Raw genomic sequence first — 14,246 nt, 5'->3', positions numbered from 1 at the left:
CATGGACATCTACATTTGTCCCTGAGTGGATGTGTCAGTTTGGTGAGAGAGGACTCCTTAAGGCTATAGTACCCATGAGTCTCGGTGGCTATTGCCTTGGAGAAAATTCTGGTGAAGTGCAAATCACAGCTGTAGCTTATTCTTGTCATTTTTGTGTTGTTGCTATTGGGAACAAAACCCTTCAACCAGAGCTGTGGAATTCATCTAATATTGATGTGATTCAGCACACAACTATTAACAGCACTGGACAACACAAATTAAAGCTCAATGGCTGGATGTGAGAACTCATAGTGGTGTTTTATGTACACAGGCTATGATTTATGTTCCATCTGCAAATCATTTAATATTGAAGAAAATTGTTAGTTTCACTTTCAGAAACCTGGATACAAAGAATAAGTAATAACTATTCTGACTTTGCTATTTTATTTTAACAGTCCTATGTCTTGTAGATTGTCATGAGTTTGTAAAGAGATATGTCAAAAATAAAAATGTTCAATTAACAAGCAATTGTAATTTTCTTGTACTTTTTGTTATTAGTTTTGAGTTAAATATAGGGGTTTGTTCAAAACAACATTAAGAAGAACATTAGTCCTTACATATCTACACAGGTTATAACACTTAACAGTTCTATCAATGACTTCTGTTGCCCAGATATATATTTTTATATGGATATATTCCCCTCTAGCTATTGAGTAAGCCTCACCAGTCCAACCACTCAGTTCAGTTTCAAGCTTGATTTCCAGAACATGCACATTGTAGCTTTAAGAGCACAAGTAGCCACTTAGTGCAGGCACCAGTTCTTCTAATTTTATTTTTGGACATAGTAAACAAACAAACAAAAAAAGTGCTGAAAAGTTCACTTAAACTTATGAAGAGTAGATAATTATACTTTTTTTCTTGTCGGATGGAATCACAAGCCAATGAAAAGACAGCTAGTGAGTGGAGTGAATAAATTTGTTTTTAAAAATGAATGCTTTCATACAGATAGTCTGCATTAAAGTATAACATTTACTTTGATATTTAAGAGTACACCAGTCTGCAAGTAGGTTTGATGTTGAAAAAAAAAGAAGTGTATTATCAAGTAATGTTTTTTTTTAAAAGAAAAACTGCATGAATTTGAGTTCTTACATTTTTTTTTACAAAAACTGTATGTTCTTGCCATCTTCAGGGGTTGCCTGTATCATAGAAAAAAGAAAAGAAAAGAAAGCATCAGAGAAAGAGATGTGGTTCCTACAGCTCCTTTGTTCTAATGTTAGGATGGACAGCTGTAAGGCACTAAAGCAGAAAACCAGGGATCAGCTATAAGTCTTTACCACAGAAAGTCAACTCAAGGTCAGATGCTGGTTCAGGTAGCAGATGTGTCTCACACATCCCTGTCGCTGTTAAATGGCAGGACTTAGTCCCACCAACAGGGTACAGATTGTTTGTAAGTGTGTCTGTGTATACAATGCACTCAGAAAGTGTTCTGACCCCTTTTTTTCCAACATTTTCTAAGCCCTAAAAAATAAAATAAAATACAGTAAAATAAATAATACTAATACTAATAATAAAGAATAAGTAGAAAAAAAAAACCTGCATCAAATTCAAATGTAATGCCTCATTGACAAAGTGCAAATGTATTAAAAAGGGAAATAATTAAATATAATTTGAAGAAGTATTCAGACACTTTGCTGTGATGCCTTGAATTTGTCTCAAGTGGCTCCCATTTCTGCAAATCATCTTTGAGATGTTTCTGCACCTTGTTTGGATTCCACCTGTGTTAAATTCAGCTGATTGGAACGCTTTCCGAATGCAGTGCGTGTGTGTGACAGTGAGAAAAAGAGAGGAAATGTGCAAAAATAGAAGAACATTTTCTATTTTTATTTGAATGTCCGGCTATTGCAGCTGGCAGCAATGTGTTAAATTCATCTCTCTGTCTGTCACTGCAGGTGTCAGTGCACAAGCCAGAGGTCCCTCTTCACAGCAAACTGGCTCATCTCATGTAATCATGTTCATGGAGGAGCCATCATCAACACAACCACTAGCACTTCTGGAGGTCACACTATCCATCCATGCTGCTAATTGGAGGTTAATTGTCAATAAAAAGCCCACACAGGCATGACTGTTGTTTTGACTCACAGTATATTAGCCCTGTCAGTGAAAGCAATAAAGTTCTGAATTCTCCATTTGGTGTGACATGCCTGACATATTACTGGTTTAATACACTGGAAAGAGGTAATGAGGACATCAACATACAACACATGCTGCAGGAGTGTTTGCACATATCAGGTGCAATTTCAGAATATTTGCCAAGTCAATAAAGACAGTCTGCACCATATAGATTTACAACAAAATTAGACACAGAGATGAAGCAGAGGAAAAACAGAGCAATAACTATGTTATGTCTTGATTTGCCTGTGATTGCCCTAAACCTTAGCAGGTGATAGAGACTAGGAGCAGTCCACTGATTGGCTCAATTGATGAAACAGTCAATTATTGCCTGGGTATATTTATTGACCTGTAGTCAGAGGACATTACGTGCCTTTGCATTTCCTTGGCTTCTTCAATTACAACAGCACATAGCTCACAATGAATCAAAAGGATATTACTAAATAGGTTCACACATTGCTCACACATCACCACTTCAAAGATGGTTGTTTGTATTGGAAAAAGTTATTTTTCATCCAATAACTTTGTGAAGGTCTCCTGAATGAAAAGCAACAGAACCTGTAGTTTCATGAGTGCTTGAATTAAAAGAAGGGCTTCAGAGTCACAAGCCTCTCAGTGCATGTCATCAGCAAAGACTGTGCTCTGAAAGCTCAAATTCAACAGTGTGTTTTGACAATTCTGTCTCAGCCTTGACTGGCAGAGAATGCCAACCAATCCCCATTTGAAATGCGACAAGGAAAAACAAAGCCTGTCAGAATGAGTTGGAGAGATGTCTACTGAGAGCCACATGTGGTGAGAAACAGAGACAGGGGGGAGAGAGAGAGAAAGAGAGAGAGAGAGATAAAGAAAAGACAGGGAGAGAGACAGAGGAGAAGGAAAAAACTGTTCCTGCTCTACATGACTCTGTCCCTGAGACACACGTCATGCTGCTCCCCCCACAGTGGGTGACTCCGACAGGATACTGTCTGTGCAGTATCCCCCCTCTGTGTGATTGATGAGCCTCATTTTGCCAATTAATGGAGAATCCCCTGTTGACTACCATCAGATTGCCGTTTGTAACTGTTAGTGTTTCTGACTGTCACAGATTCATTTTAATTAGGGATTCTCTCTTCCTCCACCGATTTCTATTGTCCCTCAGATTTGCAGAGCCGAGTGCACGGTGACAAGTCAGGGAAATGACCCACTGTGTTATTTACTACCATTAATTTATTCACAAAGTGCAAGGCTTAAACTGTTAGAGGCCACATCTTTTTGAGGGAGTCAACCTCTGTGTCGACCATATACTGTATCTTATCATCAATTAGCAAATGTGAGGCAATTAGTGCAATTTATTTGCATAATGAAGCGGCTAATTGCTCCGAAGTGAGCAAATGCAGTCAGTAAGTTTGGCTAATGGTTTGTGTGGCGACGTATAGAGGTGCGCGGCTGGAGATCTGTCTCACAGTTGTAGAGACACAATGATCCCTGGGTCCTGCCAGGGGGAGGGCGAGGACAGCCTCGGAGCAAAGTTAGAAATCAACAGAGAGGCCAGTAGCAAACAGCAGAACAAAACCTTACTCCCCCGACAGCATCAGCAAGAAAGGAATAATATTACCGTGGGGAAAGTAAAGGACGTGTTTGGGCATTAGTTTGATTTACATTTTACAGAGGCTTTCAACTGGCACACACAGCAACCTCAGCTAATGATACTCAGGCCTTTTCATCAAGGAGCTTTCCCCGGCCTTTTGGGCACTGCCCCATAGCACTTATTTGCAATAAGGAACAACAAATGGTGCTACTAGGTAATATACTGGGCTGCAAAGGAATAAATGTCAGCCATTGTATAAATATCCGCTCGGTACACTATCCACCAGCATGAAGAACATTTCGCCCAATTCATTTTACAATTAACTTCTCCAGAAGCTGTAGCGTATTATTATTAGTTATTACAGAAATTGCATAAATGGATAATGCAGGGAGCTATCAAGAACATAAAAACATCAGCCTATATGCTTCACAATATGCATTTTCCAGTGTTGACCTGTGTCATTTAACTCCGACAATCTTCTATTGTGGATTCACATGCTGAAAAACACTGTAAACCCTTGGTGGCTCATATTTACTAGACAAATAACTCCAGTCACGTTTCCCCTCCACTTGCATTTGATAGAATAATTTGCCAACAATGGGCCTGCCATTCAACTGAGTCTCAGGGATTTCATTAAAACATCAAATGAAAGTGAAATCATGAGCCATGACGGTGGAGAGTAGGGATGGCTAAGCAGAGAAGCGTGGCTGGTGTCTACTGCAGGATTAGAGCTCAGCAACAAGTGCTCAAGGGGGGCTTTGCATCAAACCCAGGAGCCCATGACAAATGAGGGCGGCTGGGCCTCTGTCTATTACCCTGCACTAAGCCCAAGCCTTTTGGGGAAGTAATGAGGTGCAGATTGGTGCTGCTGCCACCAGGTCCTTAGCTTGACTTTCTGTAGAGCAGAAAGAATCAGTGGAGACCTGGGCCACGGGGGCAAAGCTGTACAGCAGCCGAGCGACACATGGAAACATGAAGATAAAACAGATTAACTAAACAAATAATTTCCCGTCACAAACATTGACTCTGTTTGCACATAGTAGCACTTAACCCTGTATACTGTGCATCAACATTACATGAGAAGCATACGTTTGCATTCAACAGGTGTGTGGCATTTTAGATTGCAACAAGAGAGCAGGCCTGAATCCCAACAGGACACAGTCACTCCCAGAGGACACGCTCTAGGACTGGCAGGGCATGGAGGCTTTATCAGTGGAATATGACAGTTGTTCAGTCAGGAGCAAAGGGGCAGATCCAGTGTAAATCATGGGTGTACCTCCTGTACTTCAACGTCACACACACACACACACACACACACACACACACACACATACACCCCCCCTTGCCCCTGGGAACTACAGTCCGGGCGGCCTGTCAGCAAGCTTACTCTGCTGGTTAATGGAGCTGCCACATCAGGCCGAGTGTCACAGTCTAACAAGATACTGATTGGGGAACTTCTAGGGAATTCACTCATATGACCAGAGGGCACAGAGATGATCTTCTGTCTGGCAATGAAGACGGCAGACGGAGCAAACAGACAGGACAGACGAACACAGAAGACAATGGCGACATGATGCTTTCTTCTGACATGTGTACTGTATGATATCTGTCACTTTTTAGCTTCGACAGAGTTTTACACATGGCTGACATATGTCTCATTTGATTTAAATTTCACTCTGAAAGTCAGAGCTGTCTGAGAATTTTTTTTCTTCCTTAGGTTTCAAGTTTAAAATGCAAAATTGCATGTCCAATTTTTTTTTTTTTAATTATTAATTTACATTTTACGTTTTTTTTTACTTTACACATGTTTTACAAAACCACTGTAGCTGAAAAGATTTGTGAACTGATTTGGTACTAATTGAATATATATCAATATAACAATTATTTAAGTAATTTAACAAACAAAGTTATAAACAATGTTAAATCCCGACTTTCTCAATTGTGAGGATTTGTTTTATGTTACATTAAACTTGCTTTGATTGCATCAAATAAACAAAAGCACAGTAGTGCAGGGACATTGGTACAGTATATTTGGACTGTTGCGCACGCGTGCACACAATTCAAAAATTATACTTTATTCTGCAGTGGAACAGTGTTGTGTATGAATCTTGGCAGAGCGTTATCAGAGTAGTAGCTATTGTATAATTATATGACAAGATATACTGTAAGTACAGTACATGTATATTACAGAAAAGGTTCTAATGCTGTAAGTACAGATATTAGTCACACTGTTGTGAGCCAGTTTAATTGACTCACTCAGCAACAATGCCAGTTAATGTCTTACTTAAGATAATTAAAAACTAAAAAACCACTAACTGCAGTGCATTTTATATTTGTCATCAAATGTAACAAGACAGCATCGAGTAAATAACAAATGAACAAATCATTGGTAGGACAGCAGCATAATCACCACAGCGTTTGCTCTGCAATACTCATTCTTAGAACTGGAAGTTTAACATTTGGAAATGTTTAGGCACACACACATACAGACATATTAAAACGTAGTAATTAAAATCCTCTGACAGAATAAAACATGAAAGGTTACTATTCTTTTCTAGTGATTGCAGTTTTCTTTTGCTTTATCCAGTTTGGACATTCACATTGAGGTGAGAGATACTCTGGCAGCGAGTGAGTCTGTTTTAAGCATCTCTATTTATTTTTATACTGGTTTCCACTGAATTTTGGATAATTAAAAGGCTCCATGGTTTATCTGTGCTTCAGTTAATTGGCCACACAGTTTACAGTGAATTTCATTAGTGGAGGAAAACACTTGGGCTGGGGTTGGGGGGCTCAAAGGAAGGTGGTGATTATTAAGCGAGAAAGCTTGTGTGTTTGTGTGTTTCTGCTTTAAAAATCATAAGGAGCTACTGAAAGTGCCACCAGCATGTTTTAACCCAGTTTTATTATATACAAACATACAGAAATAAACATGATGATTCTGTAAATAATCCGACTTATTTCTCATTCAAGTACATAAACTTAAAGTGGGATAACTTCTACAAACACCACCTCGCCTCTCCAGACAAAACAAGGCTTTAACAGGAAATGCTTCTGCAGTTTAACTCAGCAGCTTGCTTAACAGAACAATTGTTTCACTAACAACCATTTATTTGACCTTAAGTGCCTGGTGCTGATACAAGGGAATGCTGCACCTGTACACAAACCTAGCCTGAAGCCAACAGAGTCTCTGACTGTTGCTGTTTGACAAGGGCCATCCATAAACACACTGTAGTGAACCTCTTCCTTTGAAGTGTGAACTAAATCAGGCTGCAGTCTCTCAGAACAACAGAAAGGTGGTACCTGTATAAATGCATCTGTCGATTTTTAAGCCATAAACGTGGTATTACAGGCTAGCCCTGGGGCAGGGGAAGAGTGTGCCTGGCCTGACCTTGTGTCGAAGGCGTGAGAAGCTGGTGCTGATAGGCGGATTTTTTAGGGTTCCAGGACTATTCCCTAACAGGTATCAACAGACCCTTTTAAACAGATCCTGCTACAGTACATTGCAATTAAGAATGGCCCTCATTATGCAGGCTCTGCTTGCTTTGCCGTCTCTGTGATTACCTCCCCTGCCGACTTAATGCTGGAACAACACTTCCCCCCCCCCATTCCCTGCTCGTTCCTTTTATACAGCATAGCAAGGTGGAATAAAGGCCCAGCAGTCCTGCCTTGAACAGGCTGTACAAAAGATGGCTGAGGGCTACTAGATCTGAATTGGTGCCTGAGCGCCTGAGTTTCTTTTGGCAGGAAATTGTCAAGGAAGCTGTCAATACTAAAGAAAACGCTAGGAATAGAATTATTGCATGGTAATTGAGTATAACATTTATGAAAGGAAAAAGACACCCCCTTGGGTCAGACGCTGGTTTCCAAAAGACAGAGTTACACTGTGAGTTAAATTCAACATAGAGACAGTACAGAGAGATATCTAAGCTCATGAGTAGGAAAATGCAGCCATGTCCTTGATTATGTTAAAGACTAATTTGCTTGGAATTGTGGGTGAATTATGACTATTTTCAAACCAAAAACATGACCATGAGCAATGGCTTCGAGCCACTTGTGGACGTATTCAGAAGCTACAAGGACTTTTTACTGGGAAAACTCAATGACTGTGTAACAATGGCATGCACACACATGTACATAAACATGCAAATGTGACTGAGGTTTGAAAAAAAGGGAGGGGGAGTAAAAGTAAAAATAAATAAATAAAGCAAAACAAATAAATCTTTAAACAAGAAGATGAGCACAGAAAATGGCAAAAACACAATAATAGTGCTAGTAGCCTATTCAGAAAGCACAATGCTGTCCTCTTTTCTGTCAGTTGGTGAAAATGTTCAGTGTAATTGTTACCATGGAAACACCACTCTTTGTTATAGTGTTAGCTTGAGGGTATAGGGTGACTTATATTTCAAACCTAAAATTAGTCAGTTTTTATTTTCATGAAACTGTCTTGCTCGCATTACACTACTCGGAGGAAAAATTAAGACAGATTAACATTGATGTGCTCTGACTCCTCTGGCCTTCTGGGAAATAAAAGATTAAGCTAAATATCACTAGGTTGGGTTAAGGCACTGGGTGCAGCACGGGGGGAGATGTATTGGACATGTCCAGAAATCCATCAAAGTTCAGTCCAGTCTCTCATCATGCCTATCGAGCCACCTCGCTACGATTAATATTCCAGTATGCAGAGTCCTGCTCTAGGCCCCCAGCTCTACTCTATCATATCCAACAGCAACAGGAAATGGGTGGGTGCACGTGTGTGCGTGTGTGTGTGGGTGCATGTGATAGCCATAGCCTCTCTGGTGAAATAGGGCTCTCTGGGGGCTTGTGCCTCAACTCTACAGCCTTTGTGGGCTCCCATTACTTCTGACAGATAGAGATCACTAAACTGCTGAACAAACACCCCATTCGGTCATTTGCATACATTACAGTAATGGAAAGAGAAAAATGTATCAATAAAGCCAAATGAAGTGCTTCCACTAAGCTCCACTATCTCTCTCTCTCTTCCTTCCCCTCCTTACATCTTTCTTTTTTCACTCTTTCTAGCTTTCATTTCATTTCTTCTTTCTAAATGTTTCTCCTCCTTTCACTTTTTCCCACTGTAACTGCTACTGACCTACAATGGTACATTTCCACTCATATTATTTCAGGAACTGACTTCCTCCGAAAAGTAAGCACATCTGATGACTGATAAATATGACAGATTCTCCTCCAAAATTGTTTGCACTGCAAATTTATCTTTTTAATGGGTAAAACCTGGAATTTCTGAAGCCCAAACAAATTAGGAACACTAATCATGCATGGTAAGAAAAAAACAAAACATAATTTATTGTTGAAGGATTAATTAAAACTATGCTGCTTTGGGGCACACATTACATTTAAAATACCTTGCAGTGACCACAGCCTCCTGAAATTAATCTCAAGCAAAAGCTGACAAGAGTCACAGTGAAAAAGAGGCACATGTAGTCACCTACACACGCACTGTAAATTACTCTCTCCCTCTCTCTCGCTCGCTCCCTCTCTCTTTGTAACACTCACGCAAGCGCGCAGCCGCACACACACAAAACACAGACTGACTCATTCATCACAGTGCCCAACAGTCAAGACAACAGAGCTTCACTTAAGTTTTTCAGGGTTGCTCAAGCATCAAATGCATGACTTTTAGCTGTTGTTGTTCTTCCATCTGTCATGCTTCAAGGAAAGAACATCCTTTTTTTAATCCCAGGGAAAAAAAAGTTTAAAAAGGTATGTTTGCCTTGACTCTACTATCTTATGTGTACCAAAGGAAATGTCAACCCAAAATATACAGCACTGTATTTCACACTGTCCTTGTTCCAACACTTAGCTGTGCAACACAGATTAGAGTGCTACCTAAGCTCATTGCAAACACTGGTACTAAAAACCTCAGCAAATCAAGCACAGCTTCCGCTTTCTATCTCTTTATCTCTCTGTTTGCTCCATGTGTATGTGATTTAATTTCCATCACTGTGCTTGCTTTCAGAAAAGCAGCCCAACATCTGATATCTTAGGACGTTTAAAATGGTAGGAAATATTACCCTGGGTGACAGGCTTCAGAGAAATGGGTTAAACCGAGACATACGTTTATACACACACACGCACAAATGTCCTACTGTAACAAATAAACCTACATCTTTTCCAGAGGCGCTGAGAAAATGTGATTGAATACTTCCAGTGTCCTTCTATTACAAGTTGACTGGGAAATTAAGATAAAACACATCTGCTTCCGAACACGAGATAAAAGAAACTGAACCAGATTCATCCCACACAGTAGAAATAAAGCTTTCCCTGACACCTTGTTATTATGACAGCATTATTATTAATTGTATCATTTTATTATACGCAGTAGATGAAGTGCAGATCAAACACTCCAGGGAGCTAACAGAAAGAACAAATGAGATGAACTTTTCATAATTTGACTCTTTTCCGTTCCTCAATGTGTCTGCTTCCCGAAAAACTGAAAAGTGGCAATCACAATCTAAAGACTAGTATCACGAGAATTCTGTCACTTGCAAAAACAAGAGGAAGGAAGGCGCTGTACCATTAACCATTATGAAGACACTCAAAAATAGAACACCTACGGAGAATGAAAAAAGGGTGATTGTCATTACTTTCTTATTAGCCTCTGTAGCGGCTCTGCTCGTAACGGCTCTGCTCCGCCGTTCTAGAAATACCTTGCACCGACAATTAAAGGTAACAAACTTACTCCTAAGACTATAGGGATTATGGCAATGGGCCAATTTGCCAAAATGTTGAACTATCCCTTTAAATATGGCAAGGACCAAACTGGCTGTTATGAAATCCTGCTAAGCCTCGCGGCTCCAAAACTCAATCAGGTGAGAGAGAGAAAGGAGGAAGTGGGGTGTTTCAGGTCATGGCCAGCCAGCTTCTTTCTGCCACTCTCAAGGGAGGAACTCCAGACAGTGAGGGAGAGCCATGTTGCAGTATATCTACACTTCTCCATTTCCTCTCACTCAAGCCTCTAGTTCTCGAAGGACCCTGAGAATCAATACCGATATCGGGGTGCAGAACAGCTTTCTCGTCTGTCTGCTCTGCCTCCAAGCCACCACCAGGGAGGTCCCTGCTTCATCTTTTTTAATTATACAAATATAAGTGCCCTTCTTTGACTGAAAGCAGATTGTTAGTGTGTGAGTCAGATATTACGCTAATACCACCCAATGTGCAAAGTCAACAGTAATAAATCTCAGACAAAAGGATGCAAAAATCAAGTTAAATATGCCTAACATTTGGAGACACCTACAGTACTCACTTTTTAAGTTATTGCAGTTTTTCTTTCCTTATTTAATAATGGCAGAATGAGACTGCTGACTGTTTCTTGTGAAAGGCACCCAGGCCTCAGGGTATTGACAACAGACTTTATTTTCCACCATTGATCAAACCTATACAGTGAGAACCTTTCCTCTCAGAAAGGGCATTCACAAAAGTGCAGAGACATGGCTAATTCAATTTGGGAGCAGATATGCTTGGAAACACTCTGTTATCGAAACAGGAGAGGTGCCATGAGAGAAGATAGCGCACGGATGGTTGTGTGGAGAGGCTCGTGGCCGGTCAGGAGATGAAATCAGGGATAGGCGATAAGTTGGTGTGAGGGGCTAGAGCCCCTATTAGAGTCCCCCAGGGGACAGGCAGCAGTGGCAGAGTGCAGTAAAAATAGCTACAGGCATGATTTCACTCTTGGGACCCAGGGAGGAGTGAAGAGGGAGATCTGATCAACATCTCACAGCAAGGCAGCCAGATCCATTCCCTGAGATCCCTTGGGTGCCACCTATCACACCAAGTGACTTAAACTGCTTACCCACTGCCAGGCAGAACACAAACAGCACACAGCTCTGCCACCGCTGTCGACAAAATGCTTCATACAGTGCCCTACTATGGCAGGATATATGTTTCTGATAAAGTTGAAGAAAACTAGAAAACTGTGAGGCGTGAAAATGACCACATTAAAAAGGATATCGACATCTTTTCCACAAACTTATCTTGAGGGTCATCGGTTTTGGGGAAGTTCTCGATGTCGTTCTCAAGCCTCTGAATGTGACGCTCCATGGTCGTCAAACTGCTCTTTAAGATCTCAGCTGACACTGTTGAAAAAAACAACAAAAAGATACACAATTTGGTGATTAGTAATGATCATCTTACTCATACTTGGTTCATTAAAGTGTGTTTGTTAATGGGACAAAAGAAAATCAACACAGATCCATGACTATTTTGAATTTTCTAGGGGGAAAAAAACAGCTTTCACCGAGTTAGTGTTTGTATGTTATTGTGACACACTAACTTCTGCATAATCCATTCATGTGTGGCCTAGAAAGCCAGCACCTGTGAATGTGTGTGTGTGTGTGTCTACAGTGGCTCATTAATCAGTCTGTAATCACTGATTGCAGAGCTGCTGTGGATTCCACAGTATTCAGATCAGGCCTTTCAAGTGGAGACTTCAAACAGCAAGCAGCGTCTTAAGGGATCAGACAGGACAGGAGCATAGATGCAGTACCATGTTTAGGTTGCTGTTGAGGGTTTAGTCTTATTGACACACATGCACACAATCCCTTGCCCACACATACATGGAGTTTCAAAGTAACTGGTCACAGAAAAGAAAAGAAAGATAATTTAAAATGATAAGCAGCTGTTTATACATGTGCATTGATCCCTTTAAAGATAGCCTGTCATATTGTCAGTACTTGAGTAATTGCAGTCATGCAATTTATTTAATTTCACAGGATTTGTCAGCTCACTGCAATATTGACTGCATTACACACACTAGGGCACTTGGACAGCATGCAAGTGTAGTTAGATAGAAAGAAAAATGAAAAAAACTAAACAAAAAAGGGTTTGGCAGAGGAGGCTGGACCACTGAAAACCAAAATTAACACCTTAGTTTATCCTTATTATGTTCAAAACCAAAGTTGTACTGGACCAGAGATTGTGCTCATGTGAAAGATGAGAAGCCTGCACAGTTTCACACTTAACCACATCCTTGCCCTGCTAGGTAAAAAGGTCATGGGTTCACCAACATAATTATTTGGTTCATTTTTCCTTTAGTGAGTTGGGAGCTGCAGTTGTTGTTGGAAACTTGAATGCACACGGACGACATCCTTGAAAGAAGTGTTAAAAAAAAATTCTAGCTGAAATTTTTTTCCGGCAATAGTTACGAATGATGTTCTTTTGATGCGTGCTTTACATTTCTTGTTTCTGATTAATTAAACAACATCTTTGGTCAATCCTCACCAGTGACTGGTTCATTCTTCTTTACAACAATTCCTTGTGATTTTAGAAACACTAATTGATAAACCAAAATTGGCACCAAAAAGGACAGAGTGCTTTACCAACTTATACTGTTTATCTCACACGACCAAGATGTCTACAAGGTTAGTCCATCCACTAGACTGTAATTGAATTGCTGTGGGAGTGAGGAATGGGCTAATGGACAGGATGTCAAGAGACATGTCCTCGGTGACAAAAGGATCAACCTTGTCTTGCTGCACAATAATTCCATTGCTCAGATGTGCTCTCTTTCTCATTTCCTGACTATAGAACTATGAAAGATGGAGCCTCACATACCCATCATACTGAAACAACCATCAACCCACCAACAAAAGTATCTAAAGCACATTCCCACTAGAAAACACATAAAGACAGACACACACACTATTTTCTGTGATCAATCTGCAGTAGAAGCAATACAATAAGAGTAACGGGTGAGGTCACAGTCATTATTAGACTTTGGCCGGCTGGATGGATCCAGTGACTGGCAGATTCACAATTCCTCCTCCTCAATTCTCACAGAACTGACTCCAGGGGATGTCAGTGAGAAAACCACACTATCACATTGCCTGTTCCTCGTCTGATAGGACCTCTGAGATCCACATGCTGCTGTCACTATGATCTCAGCTCCACTAATGGTGAAAAGAGAAAATGAACAGCATGGGAGGTGGGCAGGATGCAAGAGAAGAAACAATTACTTTCTCACAAATTTATCACAAATCACCATTGGAAGGCCTTTGTTATCCATTGTGGCTTGTGATTCATGTAAGTGGTATGTGTGACCGGGTAATGATGTGGCTGAAACACTGATCATAGAAACCCTGTGAGCCAAGAAGGAGTGGGTCGAGCTAACTGGGATGGTGTTTCAGGGGAGCCATTTACAGGATCAGAGTGAAGCTATGGGACTACAATACTGACTATTGTTTCCATGGGAATTACTTCTCCTTGAGACTAACTGGCACACATGATGCTGGTAGTTGAAGTGTAGATAGTGATTTGGTCTTCATAATGAACAAACTTATTTATATGTTGTTTATTCTACAGGCAATTTTATGGTTTTTAGAAATTCATATATTTATTATATTGATGCTACCCCTCCTTTGTTTAATAATCTAGCTTCTACATAATCTAGTATGGATCCTTTAGGGATATCATTAGTAAAATTACCACACAAATAATGCTGCTATTTTCAGGGGACAAAACATGGCAACACTGGCGCCTTCTGAATACACATTTCGAG

General features: G+C 40.3%; 1 protein-coding gene across 4 annotated transcripts in view; it reads right to left on the bottom strand.

Moving 5' to 3' along the window:
* The window catches only part of diaph2 (diaphanous-related formin 2), a 346,642-nt gene that overhangs the window by 88,312 nt on the left and 244,084 nt on the right, over window positions 1-14,246 (bottom strand). For all 4 annotated transcript variants that reach the window (XM_083980784.1, XM_083980786.1, XM_083980787.1 and 1 more), the window contains one exon: window positions 11,702-11,826. In XM_083980784.1, coding sequence (XP_083836910.1) covers window positions 11,702-11,826 — 125 coding nt within the window. The remainder of the gene's footprint in view (window positions 1-11,701; window positions 11,827-14,246) is intronic.

Source organism: Trachurus trachurus, assembly GCF_905171665.1.
Source record: "Trachurus trachurus genome assembly, chromosome: 10".
NCBI lineage: Eukaryota > Metazoa > Chordata > Actinopteri > Carangiformes > Carangidae > Trachurus > Trachurus trachurus.
The sequence above is the reverse complement of the archived record's forward strand: the minus strand, read 5'-3'. Positions and strand labels throughout refer to the sequence as shown.